General features: G+C 36.6%; 1 protein-coding gene across 1 annotated transcript in view; it reads right to left on the bottom strand.

Moving 5' to 3' along the window:
* SVEP1 (sushi, von Willebrand factor type A, EGF and pentraxin domain containing 1) overlaps window positions 1-27792 on the bottom strand; it is a 193643-nt gene that overhangs the window by 119136 nt on the left and 46715 nt on the right. The window contains exons 4-8 of the mRNA XM_063081889.1: window positions 16713-16871; window positions 15723-15902; window positions 6891-7070; window positions 3157-3354; window positions 847-965 (exon numbers count right to left, since the gene is read on the bottom strand). Coding sequence (XP_062937959.1) covers window positions 847-965; window positions 3157-3354; window positions 6891-7070; window positions 15723-15902; window positions 16713-16871 — 836 coding nt within the window. The remainder of the gene's footprint in view (window positions 1-846; window positions 966-3156; window positions 3355-6890; window positions 7071-15722; window positions 15903-16712; window positions 16872-27792) is intronic.

Genomic DNA, 27792 nt, shown 5'->3' with positions numbered 1-27792 from the left:
GTATGCATGTCCTACTTAGAACATCCTGCCTTTCTGTATCCACTCCTATTATGTGTGCAGAGCTTTTCTAAATGACTACACACTGTGGGATGCAGTGTATTACAGCAAATTCTCTCAGCTATACTGTGTTGTATAAGTTGAAATATTCAAGTAGCATGTCAAAAAGCAAATTACTGGGCTGGGGATTTGGGGCCCAGCCAATGTATATAATTCAGGCTGCATGAGTTGGGCATGAGGAGTGAATGCAGAGAGGAGGTCCTGATTGGAAGAAACACACAATCCTGAAGAATCAGCACTAGGTTATCTTGCAACAGGGAATGACAGCCTAGTTTACAAGTCAGTACAGCTTTTGAGATCCTGACTCACAGCAGGTAGTGGAAATGAAGTAGGGTTTGCTGCTTCCTCTTTGATGCTGGCTGGGCTATTTTCTTCAGATGGGCCAATAAGCCATCATTTGGGGCTCACATTTTAAAAGATATGTTCAAAAATAGAAATTAGGATTGATTCCACATCTTTTTTTCTTTTCTTTTCTTAAAAGACCTTCAGAAGCTAGTAAAGGGCAGAGAACAAATCCATGGAATGGAAAGTTTCCATTTTAGAGATTTTTGTCTGAGATTTCTCAGCACCGCACTCTCCCGAGTGAGCCACGGGCCGGCCCTTGTCTGAGATTTCTAATAAAAAACTCAAGGCCGATCATTCTTTTAGCAGTTGTGGCATTGACATTTACGAATAGAGCACACATAGAGAATTATCATTAGAGTATCAGTAAATCTTCAATATCACACCTACTTGCCATATATTTAGAACCTATTTGAGAGAGGAGAGAAATATTTGCAAAAACCTTACCTTTTCACCAGAGTTGTCTTTAGCTGTTGGGATTTGCCAGGTAATATTAGCAGAGTCTTGCTGTTCCTGAGTCTTCGCCTCTATGTCCTTGGGACAGGTGATTTGAGGAGGCTCTACATCTGACTCAGAAAATACATAAATCAATTAATACACTGATATGTAATTCTAACTCATTTTAAAAAGAGGTAAAAATCTAGTTATGACCCACTTTTTACATCCCAATTATTGATTGGTTTAGAATATGCAACTGACTTCCCGATAATTTATCTTAGCATGGCTTATGAGGCCCTGCCTGAAATGGTACCCGTTGACCTCTTAGCCCCATTTCTTACAGTTCTCCTCCCGGAACTCACTCTCCACATTGAATTACTGTGAGGCCCATGAAACCTCCATGGTCTTTCTTTTATCTGGGCATTTGTCCATGTTCTTTTTTTTTTTTTTTTAAATTTTATTTAATTTATTATTGCGGGGTGATTATCATTGCATAATCAATACATGCAATGATTCACTGACGGCAGATAGCAAAGTTTTGTACCTGTTAGTCCACCACTTCTCTTACCACTGCCCATGTTGTTTTATTTACCTGAATTAATGCCCTTTCCCCCCTTTCTCTGGCTTTCCCCATCCATGCAAGGTGCTTGCTCTACAAGTTCCCATGGCCCTGTGAACTTCCCAACCATAAAACTCAACACACCATTTTAAAATTGAATTTTCTCTTCCAATAGAATTTTTCTTTGAAGGTCAGGATATCTCTTGTCCTATTGTCTTATGTAGTGACTGGTATAGAATAGGAGCTTGATAATTTTTTTTTGAATGAAATAAAGAAATTAACAGAAAAAAATTAATGTTGACTGTGACAGGAAGGAACTATACTTGAAAATGAGGCTGTCAAGTAGAATTAACTGGTACTGAAATGAACTGTCAAAATAAACAACACATTAAAGTCAATGATATCTTTTTCCAAGTGAAACTTTACACGACAGAAATTGAATTAAATGTGATAACATTACACAGATCCACATCATTCATCGTAGAGCAAAGTTCTAATTACATGATATAATGCATTCTTTATTTTAAATGGTTAAATTAGGTCTTCCGTAACTTGCAGCTAAATTGATTTCACTGTGTCTCACATCTTCTGTTTCTTTAAAATTGTATTCAATTTACATGTTCTTTTTCTCAGAAGGGTTTATATTTAAGCAGTGTTCCCCCACAAAGATGTATAGTAGCCCATCGACTCTAAAAGTCTAAAAAAAAAAGTATTTTATTTTTCATTTATACTTAGATAATAGCTTGACTGGCCTTGTAATTTCAAGTTTATATTTATTTCTCTGGACACTGCTACCTTTCTTTGTGATATTTAGGGCTGTAAATGAGTAGTGTGATGTGAACCAGAATCTTGTTTTTTTGGTGCAATTTCTCTTTCTCTATGGAAATTTATTAAAGATTTTCTCATTTACTTTGCACTTCAGAAATTTCACAAAGAGTCATGAAAGTACGAAAGAAGAAATTGCACAAAGACTCATGAAAGTATCTTTCACAAAGAGTCATTAAAGTATTCCTACCCAACACTCAGGGGCTATTCTTGGTCTAAAGGTTCAAGCCTTTCTGTAGCTCAGTGAAATTTTCTTCTACTGGTAGGAAAATTCTTTTCCCTCATCCCTTTTCCTCTCTCCTTCTGGAACTTCCTATTAAACCTACATTAGGGTTTCTTGATCTCTCACTGTTATATCTTAACTTCCATCTTTTTGGTTTGATCAGTTGGGATATTAAAGTTCATGTTTATTAGCTCTCCATTCTGAAGGAACTCCGTTTGTTCCTTCAAATCACTAATACTGTTTTCAACAACATCTATTCTATTTTTTTTTTTTTTTGCCCTTCTCTTAGAACTATTTATGATACTTTTACTTCTAAGAACTCTTGCCTGTTATCAGTACCTCCGTTTTCATAGCAGACTGCTCTGGCTGCCGGGAAAATGGGAATGTCCTCTTATGACTGTCATGGAATGTAGGTTCCAAAGTGCATTTTGAAATTCCTCAGAGATTTTCATCTTCTGAAGCAAAATTTACCTGATTTCCAGATGTAATATTATCCTTATTTACTATTTCTCCTGTCATTGACTGGCATTTTGTAAATGGATTTTATAAATCCACTATTTTGAATCAGAATTCCTCATAGCACATATGGGAGCAACACCTAACATTTTGTCATGGACTTGTTGCAAAATTTGCAAAGAGGGATAGTCCTACACTGCACCGTATGTCATTATTTAGGAATTTGGTTTTTAACATGATCAATGTAGCAACCTACCTTTGCACACGGCTGTCTGAACTTTGGCACTCCATTTTCCAGAAGTGGTACATCTCACTTCTTCTCTGACTCCAGATAAAATGAATCCTTGGTGGCAACTTAGCTGACAAATTGTCCCAGGTTTGGCTGGCTGCTTGCCACAGTTTGGGGGGGATAGGATGACACCCTTGGGCTTCTGAAAGGTGGAGCAATGGCGCTCTGTTATAGGGAAATGAGAGAATGTTATTTGCTTTTCCACAAATTTGAAACACCACAGATTCTCTTTACCCAAGAAAAATACAATTGTGCTGCCTTGAGATTGACATAAATTGCTAAATAATAACTATATGACACCGAATGTATGATGTATTGTAAATAATGCTAAACTATACCTCTTTAGTGACATCTTGTTATTTTGCCACTGTATTAAAACCTTGAAAACCTTCTAACTAATATTTTAACTAAAGCTGATTGTGACTTTTATCATTGGCTTGAAGCACCTTCATTTGGTTTGCAGAATATAATATTGTGGATTTGAAGTATAAAGTAGTAAATTTGATTCCATCTTTCATGGATTAAGCAATACATTCAGCAACCAGTCCTTATTTTTTGAGATTTTTGGTGCTATCTTAAAGCAAGCACATAATGATGAAACTTTTATACTCTCCCTAAAATCGCTATGTTATAATTAGGGCCTTGAGTCTTAGTATTATCTTCGGCATAGACAAAGAATAGCAGAAAAATTAGGCAGAAAACAGACAGAATGAAAAATCAAGGCTAAGACTTAGTGCAGGGAGTGCGTGTGCATGTGTGTGTATGCACTCATATGCACATTTGTTTGCTGTAGTAGAGATTCTACTGGCAGTATTGCTCACATCTTTAGTCTATACTTCCCACATAATAATAACTAACATGTATTCAGCAGCTACTGTGTTCCAGGCATTATTCTCAGTGATTTACGTGTATGAACTCACTTAATCCTGTGCAGTAAGGAGTATTGTTATTACTCCCATTTACAAATAAGAGAATTGAGAATACTAGTAACTTTCCCGAGGTCATCCAGCAGGTAAGTGGCAGAACCTGTGGCTTCTAAACACTCTATGATCTTGCTTCCTCCCTGAAATAATTTCTTTGAAAACTCTGAGCCGACAAAAGCCATTTTTTTTTCTGAGAAATTGGTTTGACACTTTATTTTTGCACAATGTAAGCCACATGCATGCCCAGACTTCCTGTTCTGCTTTGATCAACAAGAAAATCAGAGCCAAATTTGTGATTCAAATATGGCTCTGTAGGACTCAATATTTTTTATTTAGGGCTGGCCTTGTATAAAATAAAAAGATTACTCTTTTGGCTGTCAAACTTGTTAAAGATTTATTCCCTTTTTTATTGCTTGTTTATGGTACTTTGGGAAAACATGTCTTTAATTTTTATACAGTCTAATCTACTGATTTTTTTCTTCTTAAGGTATTATATTGCTTTTATGCTTACTAAGTCCTGAGATTGGTTAGCATTCACTTATATATAATAACTATATTTTCTTTTAGGTTTTAATGGTTTTATTTTTTACTTTTTATTTGAAAACCTATGAAGAATTTATTTCAGTGTGTGGAGTGAATTAAAGACATATGAAAATTTTATTTTTTTTGTTTTGTTTTTTTCCAAGGACCCGGTCAATTTTCCTATGGGATCAGCTGAATAAATTTTTTTTTTTTTTTTTTTGTCAACTGTCCTGTGATGCTTCCTTAATAATACATGAAACTTGTAAGTTTCAAGATCTATTCAGTCCCCTTGATCTCTATGGCAATCCTTGCATACTCAATTTTTGCAGCTTTAGTATATATTTTAAAACCTAGTAGAACTACTTTCTTTTCACTATTCCTATAACTCTTCTTTTTAAAACTTACTTTGGTGATTTTTGACTGGATATTCTTCTGGACAAACCATGAATTCACTTCCTAATTCCAAAAAGGGGGCAAAAAAGAAAATCCTATTGAACGAGGTTGCATTTCACCTATATGTATATTTGGAGAGAACTTAACATTATGATAAAATTTTATATAAATATTAAAATGCTCTTTTTGTCTCTTAGTAACACTTTCTAGTTTGTTTAATACAGGTTCCACACATTTCTGTTTAAAGTTTTTCTGATATATTATATATTTTCTATGGATCTTTTGAATGTGATTTTTCACCTTATTCTGTTTATTATTGTGCATAGAAAAGTTGTTTATTTGATATTCCTGATGAGTTTAATGAACTCTTATTTTTTTAGTAAATTCATCCTATTTTTCAGGTAGACATGTAATGTACAAATTATGATGGTTCTGAATTCTAATAGCTCTAATCTCATTATTCATTACAAAAGCTAAAGCTTAGAGAACAATATCAAATAATATGGATGACTCTGAGCTTTCTTTACTTTTTTCAGTTTTAATAAAACTGTCTATATTGTTTCTCCATAAGTGACTACAAATTTAACATTTTTTATGATGTCAGAGTTATCAATATGTTTCCTAAAATTTTATTGAAAAGATGTTTTAAATGATAATGAATGTATTTTTATCTTCTACTAAGCAACCATACAATTTTTTAGTATTTGTTATATTAAAGCAATTTATTATATTGATGTATTGCTTAATTTTAAACTCTTCTTGCATTCCTACGATAAACTCTGCTTGTCTGAGTAGACCATTCTTTTGAATGTGGATTGCTAGTATATTTGCTATCATGGTTATACAAAAAGGTTGGTCTACAGTTTTTATCTTTTTTTGATAATAGTTGTCAGGTTGACAACAAAATAATAATAGTTTGATAATCTAAACTGGATAGCTTTCCATTATTTGGGCCACATTATATGGTAGGAGACCTACTGTTTTTTAAAAGTTTAAAAGAATTTCTTTTTATTGATCCCTCTGTCATTTTTGGAGGAATAATTAATACTGTGATAGCATTTTCAATTTCTTTATGAGTAATTGTACATTTGAATTTCTACTCTTTTTCTTGAATCATTTAAGAATTTGCATTTTCTTATAAATAATAGATAATACAAAGAGTTTTCAATTTATGTGAGCAGATTTATGCACTGTTTTATTATTCTTTTAAAAACCTCTGACCTCTATACTTTGTAATACCTTCTCAGAAAAATTCTATTTTTGCATTTTTCTCATATTTTAAATTTTATTTTATTATTTTATTTACAGATTTCCCTCTTAACCATTTTAGTGCATCCCATTTCTCTTTTAAGTTTATTTTTCTTTACTGCCGATTAATGTTATGTCTTTCTTTTAATTTTCCTTGCGATTGTTCTTTTCCTAACTTTTCAGCTGAATGTTTAGTTATTTTTATTTGTTCCTATTTAATAATAAAAGAATTTTTAAGGTTCACTGGTTCATAATTTTGTCCTTTCATCAACAAGGTAAAGGTAAATCATATTTACTAAAGCAAGGGAATTACGCAGCATTTGCTTTTATAAAAAAATCCATCCAAATTGGCCCCAGCTAAAAAAAAAAATTGCCATTTGAAGCTGTAAACATCAGTGAGTTGGAAAGTTGAATTGAGTGTAGAAGTCTTTTTCAGTGGAGAGGAATAAAAATATATGTGTTTACGTTTGCATAAAACCATGCATCTGTATACATAGATGTGTATTTATATTCATTATGAGCCAGTGTTTGTTTCTAGGTGTTCACAGAATACTGAAGAAATCAGAGAGCAGAGGAGGTGACTCACTCGAAGCCTCATGCCTTCCAGGAACTTACCCACACACCGGGGTTCTGCACCATCCCACTGGCTGTTTCCTTGACAGGTAAGCTTAGCGCTTCCTTCTAGTCTGTACCCTTCTTCACAGGTAACCAAACACGTTGTCTTGTAGGACATTTCCCCTGTAGAACAGCGGATTCGTCCGTGCTTGGGCTGGCGGAGATGGGGGCATGTTCTCACTATATAAAATGAAAACCATTAGATCACATTTTACTAAATGAGGACAGAAATAATAATTCTAAGTTTGAGAATGCCCACACATGACAAGCAAGAAAATTTCCTTTCCTTAAAATGGCAAACAATAGATAACACACCACCGTTTTTTGAGTTATTACAGAACAATTAAAAACCTATGTTTTAACAAACTCATTGTCCAAACAATATCACTATTGTGCAGCCCACTGCCCACAGGTGGGAAACCTGAACTGCCTAGGGGGTCTGGCCCTAAACAGATGATGATAGCTATAGACTGAGGGTAGTGGACAAAGGGAGGTGCCTGCAGACCACAGCTGGGCCTTTGCTGTGATTTTTCCAGGCTACATTCCAACAATAGGAAGTGGTCTTTTCCAGGACAGAAATTTCAAGTTCATGGTCAGCTCAGTTCTCAGATCTCACAGGCATATCCTGGGCCTTTTAATGATCCCAGCTTCTGCAAATCTGCTCAACTCCTGCAGTCTTAAATTCTAGTATTCAACTCTCTGAGTACAACTCTGGTCCTTCTAGCTTTTTCATTCCTTTCTTCCCACGCACCTACTGCAAATCCTAGTTCATGATGCTAATCTTGATTTATGCATTAACATCAGTTTGTTTTTGCTGCTGTGGCAGAGATTGCAAGTGGCCTGCTCCATAGCCACTAATATGCCCAGCTAGAAAATTACAACTCTCCACCTCCATCGCAACTAATGAGAGGCAATGAGATACAGCTGGAATTGTGTGAGATTTCTGGGAAAGCTTCTTAGAGGGGACTGTCTCAACTGAGAGAGTACTTCTGTGCCATCCTCTCTTCCTCCTTCTTTCTCTCGCAGTACAAGGATCGCACCCCAGCATACTATTGTATATTCATAGACTAATACAGGAAAGATTCATGCACTGAGATGGTAGAGCCTGGGTCTTGGATGACAGTGGAGCTATCACATCAGCTTTGTATTACCTACTTTGTCCTTTTAGATAAATAAATCCTCACTTGGCTTAAACATTGTTGTTTGAGTCTTTGGTATTCGTAGCTGTACACAATTCTTAGTTCCCTCTGCCCAGCATCCACTCACTTTTCCTTTGTCAATTGTCTAGGGAAAGATCTTTCGCCTCTCTCAGACCATGGGATCTGTGTGTGCTCCAACCACAGTCAGGGGTAGAGTATGTGGCCTAGGACCGCATTCTCTTGGTCTGAGAAGTGAGCAGGTACAACTGGTGACAAGGTTTTTTTTCTCTATTATCTTTGAACCAACCATGAGAGAGCAACCAGAAGGGTATTCACTAGCCATGGATGCTGGAAATGCCCCTGTGCCCGAGCTAGCCTCAGCACCACCATCAATAGATGTGCCGTGGGGTGTCCAGAGAAACCTACATTTCCCCAGTTCTACCACCTCTGATGCTCTAGCCTCAATACTACATTGGAGAAGCCACAGGCAGGCACCTGGACTGCTCCTGCCTCTGCGGGTTCCCAGATGATGTCTGTGCTTGGAGTTCTCCTGGCAAGATTCCTTCACTGCTCAGCCCACCCAAAACCCACAATGTGTCTTAGAGCCCATTTCAATTAATTTCATTCTGCCCTATATTCCTGTTCATGACAATCTCTTAGGAAGTTCAAGGATCCAAGGTCATCCCTCATCTACCAGAGTTATCCCCACACAGCTATGACCCAAATCTAACCCCACAGACCCTTGTACCTGCTCCCTGGAATATATATCCAGCCTTCAGTAAATCCCCTCATATTCTAAATGTCCCTTTTGGACTTTTCCTCCACTTTCTTATCCTAATCAAAATATATTGTCTCCTATAGATGGGGCCTGGAAATCAGAGAGGTGTCTTGGTTGTTCCTTATTGTCTCCCAGATCATTCTCTCTCCTCCTTTCCTACAAACCTCCAGTTCCTTTGAAATATAATATCATATATACAGCACCCTTTTTTCAATTCTCTCTCTCTCTCTCTCTCTCACACACACACACAAAACTTAGTGATTTCATTATCTATGTAGATGATCATTCCAGTATCCTGGAGTCAGATTTTTGACCTCTTCTTCTTCAATGACCATTTCCTTTGCCCTGCCTCAGTCTCCCCACTGCTCCTTGCCATATCTTCTAGACCTTGCAGCCACCAATGCAAGTATTATACTCTCTGACAATCACCTCCTATCTTCCTGGATCACTCCTTCAAGTGCTTCAACTCCATCAATTTCTATACCCTAATGGAGCCACTGATCTATTGTGTGCTCCTCTTTAGAGAAGATCATCTCTAAAGAGCTTATGCTTTTTTTCCTACATTTCTTTTCCTCTAGTTCTAGCTTGGACTCGATCCAATCAGGGGAAGAAGGGAGGAGAGTAAAGGAGAAAGGAAAATGGGAGAATACGGGAGGGGAGAAGAAAGGGAAGAGAAAGGAAGGGGAAAGGTAGGTAGAGAGGAAGAGGGGGGCAGGGGACAAGAGGAAGGATACTGGGGGGAAGAGTGCAGGGAGAGCAGGGGAAGTCAAGGAGCAGGGGAGGAGGGAAGGTAGGGAGAAGGGAAAGAGTAGAAGAGGAGGAAGGAAGATGGGGAGGCTATCCAGACCCATGGAAAATACACCCTTTCAGTCAGATGGCAGGTACATTCCTATCGTGAACAGAGATATGGAGAGAAAAAGAGAGTGGATGCCTGCTGAATACGCCAAAGGATGGGCACACATATTCATTTTGCTAGGTTAGAGGTATCATCCTACAAGCATTAGGCATTGCACAAAAAACACAAACAACCCCTGAGAAAGGACGAAGTTCATTTCCTCTCAGAATGCACTTCTGCAACACTAAAGGCCACAAGACAATATAGCAACCTCTAAAGAATTTTGAACAAAATATTTAGGATTCAGGAATTTTGTTGAGACTCTGGGTGAGATATAGTTTTCTTTTTTCTACTTTTCTGCATTTTCCAATTTTTTCATACCAGGTATATATTTATTTATGATAAAAACACAACTTTAAAATAACAGGAAAGGAAGCCGGGGCAAGATTTCAAGTGCATGTTCAACTGAGGTTGCTGACAGAATCTATTCTGCAGGAACCTATCTGAATGATATTAGTGGGTAGAGCATAAATATTGAGTGCATTAAATATGTTTAGGATTGCTTACTCCACGGAGAAAATTCAAGAATTAGGTTAGAAGTTAAACTGTAAGCTCTAGCTTCTACCACTGCTGGTGTGGTTTGGGCTGAAGTCAAGTACTAATGAAAAATGAATAAAAGAAATATTCTGTCTTTCATATTTTGATCTTTATTGAGTGCATCCATCACTTAAATAGAATCTTCACTGAGTGTGTCTACCAAGAGCACGGAAATATTTTGCCTTCTGCATTTTGAATTTTATTGAATGTGTCCATCATGTGTAGCACAACGCCAAGAACCAGATGGTATTAAAAGGCAAATATGATAAATTCCTATGATGAATTTGTATAAAATATGCAAAACAATATTAAACAACTGTTTCTGGCTTCAATAAACTGCTGAAATGAGGCCAGCTTTCCCAACCCAAGGTGACATTGATTTGCAACATCTCTCAAGAGTACTGATGATAAATTAGAGTTGGTGCCTCACACAGATGCAAATTATATTGCTTCACAAATGTTGGTTTTAATAAACTTGCATTGTTCCTCAGGGAAAATAAACTATACGCAATAATTCCTATGTAGTCCTTAAACATTTTGCACTCTTTTTCGCTCAAGAATGAACATTTATTACCATTTTAAATAGGAACACACTTTTTTTTTTATTAGTTTCAACTTAAAAAATTTTTTTTTCATAATAACAAGCTGAAAAAAGGTTGCTAGTAATGTTTCTTCACTGACATTCATATTATAGCAATCCATAAATATTTATTTAGTCTTTTTAAAAAAACAGCTACTTTTTTCTAAGAGAACAATCTACTTTGTAGTAGACAATGTAAGAACCTACTCTGGATCCCATCTTAAACACTAATCAGATTTTCTTCCCAGACATGCTTCCTGTCAACCAAGTTTTGTCAAATTTTGATAGCATCTATTACTGAAAATTAAATAAATCTGACATTCAATGTAGGGTCCTCATTGTTTGAATCTTTCTTCATATTTATCTAGTTATCATCGAGAAACCACAAAAGAACCCTTCTTTGTTTGGAAGAAAACGCATAATTCAGATGAAATCAAAAATGAAGAGTGCCTACGAGAAATAAGAATCAAATTTACCAATTATTATTCAACATTACAAAAAAATTATCAATGTAACACAAAATTTGTAAAAGGCTTTCGATTTTACACTGGTCTTTCATTTCTGCCTCAATCTTAGAAAGATTTTTAAGAAAAAATAACATAATTAAATTATTCACTGTCCTTATAATTAGATTTGTAAAAAAAAAATCACTTCCTCCATATTACCACACTGAAACAGAAATTAATCCCTACCCAATTGCCACATTTCATTGAATGCCACATATCCCAATTGTAAGACACATTGTTTTCTGTGCCACTAATAAAGAAGCAATAGTACCAATGAAAGGATTTACTGCCCCTGATTTTAAGGTGCATTTCAATTTTAGAAGTGTTAAAATGTGGGGGGGAAATGTGCTTTAGATTTAGTGAAATATTGAGGAAGGGCCTGAGTCAATATCTTGACTCAGGACAACTCTGTACACTGGTAAGTTAGGTAGTGGCTTTGGTGGTGAAGTTGAAGGATTCTTAGGAAGATCCATGGTCCTGTAGCAACTCTCCTACTCTGACTAAAATTATTTTATTTATATCAGAATAGCAAATGAAAGTACATATGTGTAAAAGAAAACAAGCACGTTTTTTTTTTTTTCTTTTTTTCTTTTTTTTTTTTTTGTCGTTTTTTCGTGACCGGCACTCAGCCAGTGAGTGCACTGGTCAGTCCTATATAGGATCCGAACCCGCGGCGGGAGCGTTGCCGCGCTCCCAGCGCAGCACTCTACCAAGTGCGCCACGGGCTCGGCCCAACAAGCACGTTTTTAATGGGAAGTGACAGAGCAGGCTATCCATGTCCGTATTTATCAATATGCGTATTTGTTAAATTCAAGTTTTCATTTATTCACCAGAGGTAAATTCAAGTTTTCATTTATTCACCAGAGGTATAATCAAGGATTGAGGGGAAAAAGATACAGTCTGAGCTCATAGTGATTTCATAGTGTTGCAGAGGTGATAGATATGTTCATTGACAATAAAAGTAAGTATGGTGGTTTGAATTATAGTAAGTTAGTTAAACTGGGAAATACGTTGGTCAGAATCCTCTTATTGTGGTCACAAGTTAGAGCTGGTCAGAAGAGGAACCGGATCTAGATTTTGGAAGGCAGAAGTTGAAGCAGTGGTGACTGCAGTCAGATTCACTGATGGGCAAATGCAGGGATGCCCAGTGCAGTCCAGCTTGTCTCTGTTTGCCTCCATTCCATGTCCTGACTGTTGATACTGTTGACCAGGGGTGGCCCCATGTTCACCGCCAGGTTCTTGGCTGCAGAGCCACAGGAGCGTGGCTACACAGAGGCAAGGCTTCTCTTAGACCTCCTGACACATTTCTCCTTTGCGGTTCCACCTCAACAGCTGGTGGGGCTTGGTTTCTCAGGTTGAGCTGTCAGGACCTCTGATCCTTCAACTTCTCTTCTGGAACTTCAGTTTCCACGCTCCTTCTAAAATTGTGTAAGGTCCTATTCCTGAAATAAATCCCTTATCCCATGACATGCATGGTGACTGTGCTTCCCTGGCTGACTCTGGAACACACAGCATAAGGGCTAGCATGGGGGAAGGACAGGTCTGCAGACACACATGCAGAGGTCACCCCATTCAGGCTGAGGAGGCTGGCAACTGCGAGGGTATATGAGGACCAAGAGCAAAGGCAGGGCAATCGGACAATGGAGGCTGTGGGAACAGCTTGCAAAGGGATGGCTTCCAGAGAGGGCATGGCCATTTCTTGGGGCTTCAGTGTAGGATGCAAGGCTTGGGGATAGATGCTGGAGGCTAGAGAGGGAGGGGCTGGATCTTTCCCTAAATGGGTCGTTGACCTGCTTTTCTCATGCTTTGGAAGGCCCCTGAGTGGAAAGTTAAAACGTAATATTTCCCACCCTCTCCCGTGAGGTATTTGGAAGAGGGGTAGAGACTTTACAAAGAACTTATAGCTCTGACCTTACAGGCATATATTTTAGAACTATTCTATGATTAATTTTGCAGACATGGTATGTGGGTTTTTACAGTATGACACTGCATGACTGAAAATGCCTTTCCTTTGCCTTTACACAACGACAGTAGCTTGTCTGGTTTAGAAATTTACTGTTTAAATTTTTTTCCCTCAGACTCCTGGGAACATAGTCTTCTAACATTAAGAATGGGTCATAAAGGGCCTAAGGCTAGTCTGATTCTCTTTTCTTCGTAGGTAATGTTATTTCTAACTATGAAAGACACAATTTTCTATTTGTCCAGGGCATTCACAAATTTCACTAAGATTATTTCCAGACATGGATCTGTCCTTATTTTTCTGGCCCTCACCAAGTGATTTTAAACTGAATATCAAAGATTTTGGTTGTGTATACTTTCAAGATTTCAGCTTGGGGATATATTCTTTGATCTTCTATTAATGCGTCTCTTCCACTCCATTCTCGCTGGATCCCACAATGAGAAGAGCCTGTTTTCGATGATTATTCTCGTGTCACTTTATTCTTTCAAAATTTCTTTTTTTTGAAATTTTCTTTGCAATTTCTTTGAATTTTTGCTACATTTTTGGACACATTTCTTGAGCTGGGTTTCTAATTTATTAATTTGCCTATCAACTATGTCGATTCATGTGTTAGCAATTTTTTTTTTTTTCGCCTGAGAAATCTTCTTGCTCTCAAATTTCTCCCATTTCTTGGAATCCTGGTCTTATTTAGCAATGTCATTGCCTTTGAATCTCAGTGATTCTATTTTTCCCCCTTTTCTGTTAGAGCTCCTTTGTTCAGTTTGCTCCTTGCCTTTTGGGGACCTGATTTAGGCAAATTCATACTTACAGATAGGCTCAGTATTGGTAGTTGAGAAACACAAACAATGGATGTCTCCTGGGCTTCACAACTGATCTTGGGGCGGTGAGTAGGTTGGCTTCCCTTACGCGTATGGGAGCCGAGAAAAGAGACAGAACTCCTTTCCCTACTCCAGTGATCTGAGCGATTTGTGGGATTGTGAGGTGTTGGAGCAGTCACATTTTCAGCAAAGTGTTTTGCCAAAGGATGTCTAGGGGATGTGGTAGGGGTTAGGTTGCTAGATTCAGCAACAAACAAACAAACCAGGATACTCAGTTAAATTTGAATTTCAGAAAATCAACAAATAATTTTTTACTATAAGTAGGCTCCAAATCTTGCATGAAACTTAGACTAAAAATTATTTGTTGTTTATTTAAAATTTGTATTTAACTGGGCATCCTATATTTCATCTGGCAACCCTAGCTAGGGGGTGAATACTGTACTGAGAGGCTTCGTGGGCAGGGATTCTGGGGGAGGTCCTCAAGTCCTTTGGCTTGTTCCCCTCTTACCTTTTCTTAGGTCACCTTCTCTTCCAAACCTACTTGTGAAACCTTAGGAAGTTGGCTGTGTGACAGTTTTAAGAAGTAAGAACATAGGTACTGGAGCTGGCAAGTGGAGGTAAATTGATGTACTATTATGTTTGTTGTTTCTCTGTATTTGATGTGGGGGGCCTCAGGTCCTACCTGTGGTACTGCTTCCCTTTTCTACTGGCCTGACTAGGCTCTTTGGAATTTCACTTTAGCAAATTCTCCACTTTCTATAGCATGTTGTTTACCTCAAGTGAAGGCTGGAGATATACAAGTTGGCTGACTCCTTTTGCAGGATATTAGTGTGGTTCCCGAAGTCTTGCAACCACAGTTAGCATCAAAGCCCCGTGTAGTGGATTGAATTATGTCCCCCCAAAATTCACTGGAACTTGAATTGTGTTCCCCAATTTTTATGTATTAGAAACTTGACCCCCACTGTGACTGTTAAGAGGGTAGGAAATCCTATTATGGTAATTGAAAGGTGGGGCCTTGAAGAAATGATTGGATTGTAGGACCATGCAGTAGTGAATGGATTTAAAAATGGTGGTAATGGGTGTGGTTTGGAGGACTTTAAAAGAAGAGGGGAGTCTGTCTTTCTTGCTCTCTCTGCTCACTCTGCTCCCACCATCTTGCAATGTGTGACCCCTGGGTCACTGTTGCCACCACCAGATGGACTTTGGACTTCCCAGCCTCAGGAACTGTAAGCAATGAATTTCATTTGCTTTATAAATCACCCAATTCTGTATATTATGTTGTAAGCAATGGAAATGGACTAATCCACCCTCACTGATTATTCAAAAACTCATCTTGGCTGCTTGAAATTTGAGGTTCGGGGAACCTGTCCATTTACTTCCCAGGCAGGCATTTTCTTTGCTTGTTCATAAAAAGAACATAAGAGGAATACTTTATGATGATGTGGTCAATTGAACTTGGTAGTTCTGACTTCAAACTTCCTATAATTTTTTTTTCTTTTCTGTGGTCTGTGGTCTATGAAATCAGAAAAGAAACAAAGAACTAACAGGTTCATTAGAGATTAAATGAAGGAAATCAAGCAAGACAATCAATAAACAATGTGAATTGGCAGTTTGCATACCTCTGCAGGAGCTCTCTGAACCAGACCACAAACCACTGGGTAGACACAAGAAGATGCTGCTTCCCACGAGGTCAAATCCAGGGTGACATCGGACCCCACAGGCTGCATTGAAGTGGTTGTGGCAAGTGTTTTGGATAAAGTAACCATTTTCAGGAGGCTTCAGGGCAGGGCAGTGGACAACTAACATTTACAAAAATAAAATCAAAAAGCAAAGTTAGCCTTTGTCTGTGAAGCTTTCTTTCTTTGCTTAAGCAGACATTTTATACAAACATCTCAATTCCCCACAGCATTCCCATTTACTGCATTTGAATTTCTAGGTGCATATTTGGAAGACTCCTATTAGGTATTTACTTCCAAATAAATTTTAAATACAGACTAAGTATTTTTTAAGCTTAAATTTTTTTATTTTGATAACTATGTGGATACAAGATTTTCTAGTTCTTAACCTTCATATATCATTAGCTATTTTCCCTTTTAAGTAAGGTGGCACAATATAAAGAATAAATAAGGTTAACAAAGTGTATTTGCTACAAACCCCAAGAGCCACAGACTCTTGAACATGGGGTAGCTATTTAAATATTTTTGGTTTCTGATATGAATAATATTGAGACACTTTACTTAGGAAAATATATTTTTAAATGATTTCGCCTATCACCAGGGCCAAGATTAGCTCATTATTATTCAAATTTATGGTTAAAATTGCAGCTTTTCTCTTTTTGATTCATTTTAGATTCTTTTCCAAGCACTAAATCTTTCTATTTTCACAGTTACGATATTCCTAGGGTCTCAGATACCTTTCTCTGGATCATGATATAGATGTGTTCAGTGATATGAAATGTTATATAATAAAAGCAAATAATCCTTTCCAAATATGATTAGAGAAAGACGTATTAAAGATCATTCTAAATGAGTGAGATGCAAATGTCAGCACTATTTCTCTCAAGGAGATCAGTCTGTATGTTTCCTATTTGCCAGTGGCAGGAGACTTACCTTCACAGGTCTGACCGGATATCCGGTATCCCTCTTTGCAGACACAGTCTTCAGGGGACGTACTTCCAGGTGGAGAGGTGTGATTTTCATCAGGACATGGAAGGCAAGTGCTGATTCCTCCTGGTGAGCCTTCAGGTTTGTATGTCCCTGATGGGCAAGCTGTGGGCAGACAAAAAGCCAGAGAAGTCCATTTTATGTGGTATCTCAATTGATAGTTAATAAAATGTTTGAAACTAAGCAGAGGAAAAGAACCAAACAATAGCTTTTCATAGAAATACAATATAATTCAATCAAGGAGAGAAACCAACCTTAATTTTAAAAAAAAAATAGTTATGTCTTTTGTTATTAGCAGGTAATAAAGCGGCCTCTTACATCCCTCAATTAATTTCAATTACAACACAGCACAGCGTATGTCTGGGCTGATTTTTGGATAAACTCAAAATAGCAACATATATTAAGGTAATCAATGACCCTCAACAGATAAAAAAAAATTTTGATAAAAATGGTATCCCTCTTTTATCTCCCATCCTGTGGAGCTCCCTGCCCACCACGGAGACCCCAGCCCCTCTGCCTGCAGAGGAGAATAACTGTAGATATGCAAAAAGCCGCTTCCGTTCAAGGCACTTGATAAATAATGAGGAGAAAGTGAAGGTCTTGAGGGAAATAATCCAACTGATGGGAAATAGATGCTTTGAAGAAAAAAGAATTAAAGACACTGCTTTCCCAGGCTCATGGGGGGAAAAAAAGATTAAAAGCGGAATCTAATTGACCTTGCTTCAAATCCTTCCTTTGCACTGACAATGTGGCTTTGAATCTGTAACTCAATCCCTCTGGAGTTAAGCATCTGTAAAACAACTCAAAATTGAAAAATTTAATAATAGAGAAATTGTAGAATAAAGGGGCTTTGAAGTACTCAGTTAAGCTAATTAAATGTAGCATAGTCCCAGGATGCATTTGATTATTAAAAAACACTAGCAACCAAGTAGTGTGCACTTACATGGTGATATTTTATATAAATTATCTCTTTTAATCCACACAGCGTTAATAAGTAGTATTAAAAGTCATTAATATTGTCAGTAATATATGCATTAATTTTATTAGTAAGTATTATATCCATTTTAAAGATGAGGAGATGGAAGGTTAGAGAGAATTGATGACTAACGTTACTCAGCAAGGGGGTGACAGGGCTAGAATTTTTAGGCAAATATTTATATAGCATTCACTATGTCTCAGGAACTGTTCTATGTATTCTATAAATATTATCTTTTAAATCTCCTTAAAACCCTATGATGTAACTAATATTATTAATTCCATTTTTTTTTAGATGAGAAAACTAAGGATCTGAGAGTTTAAATAACTTGCTAAGGTTACACAGTGAGTAAGTGGCAGAGCTGGGATTCGAACCCAGACAATTTGGATCCAGAAGCCATGTTTTTTACCACTGCACGTACTGTGTCTCAAACCTGGATCTCATGCATGCTGTAGATAAAGCTCAACCACTCTAATATAATAAAAACGTAAAAAATCACATTGAGAGATAAAATTCCATAACATAGGTAATTATTAGAAAAAAAATCATGCTCCTAAAATTCTTGATTTTATTTTGAAACAAAAGATACCATTTCCCTATGATATACAGTAGGAAATTCTAGATCTGAATAGATTTATGATTATTTAAGAATGAGAGAAACATTTAAAAATTAGTAATGATGATATTTGACTTATGAAAAACAATTCAACCTAAAGAAAGTGAATATTTCTTTAAAGGGCTGTATTTGTGAATATTGAATGATTATTGAATTATTATTATTATCAAATATTTCTTTCTGTAAAGATTTCAATAAATATTTGATCGGGATCCTCAGGAAGATGCCAGACAACATGATCTCCTTTGAAAAGAAGTCAGCAGCTGTAGGAGAAAATGATTGAGATAGAAAAAAATATTTAAATTGTCACTGCAAAATTAAAATTGTCATTGGGGCCAGTAAAAAGAAGCCATTTAATTCCAGAACAACAGAACTGAGTAGACCTAGGAGAAGTAATGCTTATAATAATACAGGAACATATTCCTTATTTGAAGCTTTAGCATAAAAACATTCACGCAGTTCTAGGCAAAATTAATAAAAGTCACACCCAGGATAGAGGAAAAATATTACAAGCTTATAGGAAAGAAAACCAAGATACTTACAAATGGGAAAATCAAACTAATCCTTCATTTCTCCCATGCAAAAACAAATGCCCAGAAAAAGAATGGAATAAGATATATACCTATGTGGGAAAATATATTATGAACCCCAAATTCTAATCTGGGCAAGATATTGGTAAGTGTGAAGGAAAAGAAAAACATTTGAGGATACATAGCTTTAGGAAATACAGACATATTTCACTGATTGAGAAAAAAATCAAAATAAAGAACTCAAGGATAGGAAAAATGATATGTACTAAATTGCTTGAGATTAAGAAACTTCTGGAATGTACAGTTAATTGTTAAATATCTTGCTAACGTAATTGTGAAAATGAAAACAAATATCAAATAAAGCCTCTTATAAAGAAAATGCATGATCAAAGGAAGAAGATAATCTGGAAAGCTTTAAAATATGAGAGAAACTGGGAAACAAGTGGAAAGAAGAGTGGTGAATTTCTCATTCCTTTTCATATACACCAGTATGATAAAATCGAAAGAAAAATATAGGTTCGAATTTGTACCTTAAAAAATACACATAACTATGAATAGAGAAAAGAATGCATGACTTTCAAATCAGTGGAGGGAAGAAAAAGAGAAAAAAATATAAACAATTAAAAAACAGCAAAAGCAAAGAAACAGCAATAAATTTAAAAACAAAACAGCATAAACTAAGGTGACAGAAATAAAACCAAGCATATCAGTTATAAATAATATTAGAGGGTTAATTTAACCTTGTGATAAGATATAAACCTAAAATAAGCCAGACATACATTAAAAATGATTGGATGTACAAAGATATGTTAAATACTTGAGAATATCTTGTTTGTTTGGTTTTTTTTTTTTTGTCTTTTTTGTGACCGGCACTCAGCCAGTGAGTGCACCAGCCAGTCCTATGTAGGATCCAAACCCGCGGCGGGAGTGTCGCCATGCTCCCAGCACCACACTCTCCCGAGTGCGCCACAGGCTCGGCCCTAAATACTTGAGAATATCTTGATGAAGCAAACAAATGACTGTTTTAAGGAGAAATAGAAAATATGTAAAGAACCTTTTCTAATACATGAGAAATTATGAATACTCCAATAGAAGAATTGACAATAGAAAAAGAACAAAAAGTGGAAATTTACTAAAGAAGAACCCATTATCCAATAATCATAGGATAAATTATTTAACCTCATAAATAATTAAAAAATACAAAGTAACGATTTATTGGCAAAAATTTAAAAGAATGTTAATATTTAGTGCCGGCAGGCACGTGGAAATCAGGCTCTTTTACTCTTTTGAGGGCATGTAAGGCTTACTGTAGGGCACCCTTAGGGCAGACACCAAAAGCTTCAAATGGAGCTTTCTCTTTGAAATAGCATTTAATTTCTAAGAGTTTGTGCCAAGTAAAAGTAAGCAAGTAAGCAAAAATACATGCATAAATGTTATTTATAATTGCACAGTAATGGAAATAACACAGACGTCCAGAGATAGGGGGTTTGTTAAATTTTTATGACACATCCATCTAATGGAATATTAGCCATAAAAATATAATTCTTGATATGGAAAACCTTTCAAAATATGTAGTTAAGTGTAAAAAAAAGCATGTTTTAAAAAACCATATGTATTGTATAATTCTACTTTGCTTATAAATACATTTATGAGACTTGAAGAAAACGCTCTTTAAGGTTGTATGTACATGGTATATACTCATGGTGGAATTATGAGGCTTTCAGGTTTATTTATTTTTGCTGATATACATTTTCTAGTTTTGTTACAATGAATAGGTATTACTTGGATGAAAACAATTAAAAGTAAAAACGAAAATTAGGGCTGGCCAGTTAGCTTACTTGGTTAGAACATAGTGCTGATAACACCAAGGTCAAGGATTTGGATCCCTTTAGTGGCCAGCCACCAAAAAAAAAAAAAAAAAGTAAAAACAATTATATATAAAATAGAATCAATGTCCCAAATCCTGTGTTTCATTTAATGGTTGTTGGCTCTCTGACTTTAGAGATCAGGTCAGATTCCTCCTTCTTCCCCTGTCTCCTTCCATATCCAAATGAAAACCGTGTTATTTGTAACTTACGTCCTAAAAATCTTCTGCATTTCGCTCCTCCCCTCCATCAATCAGAATTACTCCCATCTTACATGTGACCTCATCATCTCTCTTCTGGGTTTTTATAAAGTCCTCCTTACTGGTCCCTCAGCCTTTATCTCTACCTTCAATCCATTTTAGATACTGCTGCCTGAACATTTTTCAAAAATATAAATTCAATCAAATCACTTTTTACCTAAAAACTATACCAACAAGATAAGGCCCTCTCTCTAGTTTGGAACATAAAGACATTTTTGATTTGTCTGTAACCTTCTTAGTTCTGCCAGATGCAGTGAACCAGTGATTCCATATCCTGGTTAGAATCTGCTTCAGAATCAATTGGCACCTAGTTTTGTACTGTCCCCCTTCCCCCACTGCCCACCGCATTTATTGGATTTGGGAATTTGAGCAATTTGAGCAGTTTACTTAATTTCTGTGACTTGATTTCTTCATGTGTAACAGTAGTAGTTTCCTTATAAATTTTTTCTTAAGATTAATTGAAATAATGTGAGTAAAGCATCAATGCCTGGCATGTAGTTGGTATTCAGTAAGTGTTAGAATAATGTCCCCGACCCATCATTTCCTCAGCCTTCAGAGATCATTATACTTTTTCCACAGGTTTGTTGTGCCGGATAGATGCTCTGGCACTGGGTAAGTATTATGTCCCTTTCTTTCTCTTTCGCATCTTCCACTGAGCTCTGACTTTGCATATTTTTCCCTGTTTCTGAGTGAACCTCAAGCATCTCTCAAGACTCTCACTCATGCTTCAAAAGCTCTCTTAAGGGCTCTAAGAGGACATTCCCCTTACCTCTGCTCTGGCAAATATCACACTGCATGTAACACGCGCGTGTCCCATTCTCTCAGTGGGCAGCATGCTCCTGTAAGTTCTGGGGTCTTCTAATTATCTGGTCCAGCCATTGGATACCCCATTGCCCGAGCCAACAGGCAGTCAATCAAAAGAGGGTAAGAAAAAACAAGCTCTGATGGAGGGGGGAGGGGGATTTTGGTGTGGCGGGAGGACTGAGAAGTGAAAGGACATCAGATGTGGAGTCAAGACAACTGAGTTACAATCTTGGTCTTCCACTAACAACCTATGGGGTCATTGGCAAGTGACTTCATTTTCTTTTCTTTTCCTACAACATACAGAAGTTACAACTAATAATGTCTATGACCTTTCCAATGCTAACATTTGATGATTATATAAATAGATGAGTACCATTCTATTTAAAAAAGCAACTTAAAGAAACCTCTTACGTGAATGGTCAAATTCTGGCTACAGATTTTATAATTTATTTTTTAAAATGATTTTACATGAGAAGGAACTAATTTTACAATATTACTCAACAAAACCTTTTTAATAATCAAGAGTTTACAACACTGGAGAACAGTGTTTTTGGGCAAAAATATCCAAAAGTACATTTGGAAATGTATTGTGAAATTCATAATGATAATGGAAAACAGACTTTAGTAGAGCTATTTAAAGACATTGCACAATTTTAGTGGGAGAGGTGTAATCAACTTTCTTGATTCCTAGGGGGAAAATTCCTCATCCAAAACCAAGCAAAAGTTGAAAGATGAAAAACCTGTGGTTTGAACAAGTTTCACAAGTCTTGTTAAAGGGCTATGATATACATATATATATATATATTTTTCATTTTAATGAGATGTTTCCTTTCTGAAAATGTACCAAATATTGTTTCTTAATTGCTCTTTTTGTTGTTGAAATAAGCACTTTCTCTTTTCAGAGACATCTTGGCATTTACCAGCTACTATTACTGAAAGTGTGATTTTTAAAGTTATCATGTTGTGCTAACAGATTTTCTTAAGCTGATAACAATTCTTTGACTGAAGTAAATTAAAACACCAAGCAGTTTGGAATTTGTAAAACACAAAGAAGTCTCCGTTCTCCCTAATGTATCTCACCCATTAAATATCAATTTCTTAGATGACTATTTTAGTTAGTATTAACATCCATTTACATTTTACAAAATTCCTCCTAATACATAGTCGGATTAATTTTTTTTTTTAAAAACCCAATAAATTTAAGAACCTTTGTTCCTTGCACAATTCATCTTTAAAGGTTAATGAATCACTTTAAGAGTATAGTTTTAACAAGTATAGTTTTAGGGCAGTTGCACGAGCTGCAATTGGCTGTGCAGTACACAGCTCCGAGGATGCCCATTCATGTAGATTGTGATGACATCCCCTGGAGCTGTGTGACTCCAGAGCCCTGGTTTCTGCTATTTTAGATACGGCACCAAGCAAGTATCTGGGTCCCAAGAGAAAGGCTCTTTGTTATTACAATGTCATGCTTCTTCTCAACTTTACAGATTTGATCTAAATGAGGAATCTGTTTCTACAACTAGTCGTGCTAGGATTTTATGAGCACAGGGATCCATCGCCCTAGAACAGAACCAGTTTTCCCCATGCTGAGCCAATGTTTTCACAAATACAAGACAAAGACCTAGGCAAGCTTACAGGGTCTTTCTTTTTATTAGGCAGCCATGATCCTTTATATTTTCATAAACGAATTAGATGAGGAGATTTTCAACTGCACTGAATTCTGCACACCCAAACCTTTGTGAAATGCATCAGCACCCTGCCATTATCCCTGTGATTAGTTAGTTCATTTGGCTGCAGTTCAGACTATTTGAACAAAATTGTGAATTTGAACTCTGTGTGGTGCCATAGCAGCAAATGGCACCCTAACTGCAGGATGCTGTGTTGCAAATGTAAACACCTGCTTAGACTTGCCGGGAGATTAGTAATGGATCTGAACAAGTGCATAAAAAAACAGAAAACAAAATCCTCAAAGGATTACATATGAAAGAGGAAGCGTCAGCAAAAAAATTGTCATATGGTAAGAATTAATATATGTGTATGCATACATAGACATACATATGCATGCACAAATTCACACATAAATAGAACCAGGCTGAGTACAGAATATTTAGGCAAAATCTTTTTTGTTTAAAACTCTGTACTCTTCATTGTCTTAAAGTATTCATTGTGTGGATGAGAAATGTTTTATAATTAAAACTCTGTAAGCAAGCATTTTAAAACAGGCCCTCTGGAGATTTTTAGAATTACATTTTAACCTTACCCTTTTTTTTCCTAAAATAGCTAATAATTCATAATCATAAAAAGAGGAGAATAAAATTTACCACAAGCTAATCCAGTCTGTTAAGTGTTCTTTTGATGTTTGACATTTAGGTTGATTACAATTTTAAATAACTTTTCTATAAAAATTTTGTTCCCTTAAATTTTTGATCCATTTAAAAAATTTTTTCCTAAGGCAAAATAATATTAAGTTTTTAAACTCATGTGCCTATTGTCAGACTATTTTATATTCCCATTACTGGGACTGAAAGTATGTGATATATTGTACTCTTTTCCCACTGGGTTTTACCAGTTTTTAAAATTACCAGTTAATCATTATTAGGATGTGAAGACCTGTGAATTTCAGTGCAACAGGGTTTCAACTTGAACATGGGGTGGATCTATCCCTGGGATTCAGACATGTATAAGCTTGAAAAACTTGAGAGCCTCCTGGAAGAAAACTCCATCCATGGCAGGGATAGTATTCAAAATATTACAACCCTAAATGCCATGATCACTGATCAATGAGAAGAGATATCAGCTGTAGCAGCAAAGCAGAATTCTGCATGCCACCTTTTCTGCCAGATGTTGTCTTTACAGGTGCTGAATTATGGGATAGGCCAGTGAGCCTGCAAAAGGGCCAGATCAGTAAGAGGACTTGGGGCAGCATTGATTTACCAATCAGCACATAAAGTTTTGCGATATTTTAACAACTTTTACAACTGTACTGATGCGTACCTGCTGAATGTTAGCCTGTGCTAAAAAAAAAGAGAAATGGTATACGTTGAACCTAGTAACACTTGACCTTAGCTGCCCGAAAGGAAAAAAAGATTCAGAGTACAGTTTGGGGTTTGTTATCAAATTTGTTTCCCTTGGGTCATATAAAGAGTGGTAATTTATGAGTAAAATCTTAGGCCATAGTTGCCTTTGATCTTTTCCTTTCCTCATCTCCTTTGCCTCACATTCAATAAGACATTATGGTTTGTGGGGGCTGGGAAATGTGGATTATGTCAGCAGCTGTTTTCCATTTCCATTTGCTACGCTTATTTAAGGCCTTATTATTTTATGCTTTGATTGATTCTATAACCTCCATATATCTCTTCTTTTACATTGCTTCATATTCGGTGATTTCTGGCCACATGTGTCAAGTTAATATTCCCATAACACTGGTTTTATCATGCTGTTTTTCTGCTCTCATGTCTCCAATGGCTCCCCATTGCCAATTAATCAAAGGCTATCTCTGTAGCCTGGAATTTAAGTCCTAGTACAATCTAGTCCTTACTTGTTACTTTTCTTGCCTTGAGTTTTACTAGGTCCATAGATTTAGTCTACTTTCCCATCCATACAAGCTACTTTCAGTCCCCATCACAGTCCTATACTTTCCCTCCATTTACAACTGTCCAAACCCTATCACTCAAACTCAGTTCAAATCCCCTCACTTCCATAACTAAAGGTAAACCCTTTTTCAACACCTGTGAAATGTTGTGTATCACATATGTCACATTATTTTTATTTTCATTCAATCTCAGTTCTATAGAACTGGATTACTTATAATTTTTGGTTTATGGCACACATTTTGACTTGTTTATAGTAATTATGGCACAGTTTCATTATAAGCTACTTTAAGGCAAGTACTATGCAGCAATCATATCTTCCAAAGTACCTACGAGATGTTCTGTGAATAGCTGGAATCAATAGACGGATGTAAGTAATTTACTTCTGTAATTTCCCTAAGACCTGACTCAGAATGATCTTACTTGTCTGGCATTTATTCTGATGATCTGCGTGGTCTAATCTACTGCACCTTAAAGTACTCTAGTCATTTAGTATGTTTTTTCCTTTCATATTCCCATATTAAAATACTTGGATTATCTTCTGAATAATATGTGGGGTAAATAAAATTGCAGCTATTTTACTTTGGCAATTGCAATGTTTTCAACACATTACACCATGTCACCATGTCATCACCTTTCTCCCATTTGATCTATTAAAATAGGATGTGGTACAAAGAACTGAGTGCAAGAGTGAGAATTCTGCCAATTATTACTGGCTCTGATACAATCTGATTCTCTCTAAATTATGTAACCAATCAGAGAACTGGCTTTTCCATCACTGTAGCATGGGTGATCCTGTGTGTAGGCAAGTTGCAAAACTGAAATTCCCTGACCCTCAAGTAGGGATGAAAAGGATATGACAGGTAATGGGATAATGAAGATACAGCAAAGAAGAAGACAGAGTTCTTGTGACCTTATGCCAGTTGTAGTCTTAAACAGGCGATTAAACAGAGAGAAAATGCCATGTTATATGACAACATAGAAAAGGGACATAATCCAGACTAAAGTCAGGGGTGGAGTGGCCAGGTAAGCTTTGTTCATCAAAATAATTTCAAAGGTGAGACCAGATCATAAATATAATGAGGGGGCCAGGAAGATGGTATTCCAGACAGAAGGACCAACATGTGCTGACCTAGAGGCAGTAGAGGGCCTGGTATGATTGAAAAAATAAGAGTCACTATGGCTAGAGTACAGAAGGGTGCAGCTAGAGAGGTAAGTGAGTACCAGAACCACAAAGGCTAGGCAAGTCAGGTTCAAAAAACTAGGAGTTTATCCCAGAAACAGATGGGAATGAAAACAATGTTTTAAGTTAGGGTGTATGACAAAATCACCTCGGATGCCTTTTGGAGGTCAAAAACATTTTATTTTCAAACACATGGTATGATTTGCTAACTCCAACATTTTTCTATACCAAAGGATGCTCTAAGAGGAACTTTAATATGATTAATTATATTTTTGTTTAATTGCCTTTATGTTTTTCTCCATAGCTGTTTCTAAATTTTTTATCCTTTATCTGTTAACCATTAACCATTTTTTTCCCCATTTCAGTTTGGTTTCAGTAGGAATAAAAATCATAATCAGGGATAATATATGGGAAAATCTGACATCACTATACATCCACAAATGGTGTCACTAATTGAGTTAACACATAAGGAACAATATAACTAGGATTAATTTAACTAATATGGGAAAATATGTCAATTAAAAGGAAATAATGTGTACAAAAAGCATTTGTTTCCAGGGAGACAGAGTAGGTATACTTTTCCTTAATCCTCCTGCAAAGTAAAGCTGAAAATTCTGGACATTATATATTAAATTAACAGAAAATGACCCTGAACTATGGAGATAAGAAGGCAGACCAGCTAGGGGACTTGACACCCAAGGAACAACATGATGGTGAGTTCTTTGGGCTTTCTTTTTTCTCACATATCCCAGAGTTGGAGTTGAAGAAGTTGGTAACCCCAAAAAAACAATTAGCACTGATTTAAAAAAAAAAACACAACCAACAAAATGTGCTCTCTTTCTATCCAAAGGATGAGGAAAAGGACAGCCTGGCAAGATAGAACACTTTTAGGCAACAATGCTCTACTCTACTCTAGCCAAATACCACTAAAAAACTGCAGACAACCACAGCCATACCAGCAATAGCCAAGTAGAAAGCCTAAACATCCACTCTTGCAAGGTTCTAGCAAGGCACCGCAATACCTATGCCAGAGTGATATCAGAGAAGGCCAGATAGGGAGATGGGTCTTTCACACCAAAGGAGAGCACAGGGGTGGAAGTTGTGCCTCACTTCCACCACCCACCCAGAAGTAAGAAAAAGCTCTTCCCTCTCCTCACTGTGGTGGTATCTGAGGAGGCTTAGGAAAGAGTCAGTCAGAAGTT

The sequence above is a fragment of the Cynocephalus volans genome, chromosome 17 (genome assembly GCF_027409185.1).
Source record: "Cynocephalus volans isolate mCynVol1 chromosome 17, mCynVol1.pri, whole genome shotgun sequence".
NCBI classification, from domain to species: domain Eukaryota; kingdom Metazoa; phylum Chordata; class Mammalia; order Dermoptera; family Cynocephalidae; genus Cynocephalus; species Cynocephalus volans.
This window is presented reverse-complemented; position numbering and strand designations above follow the sequence as displayed.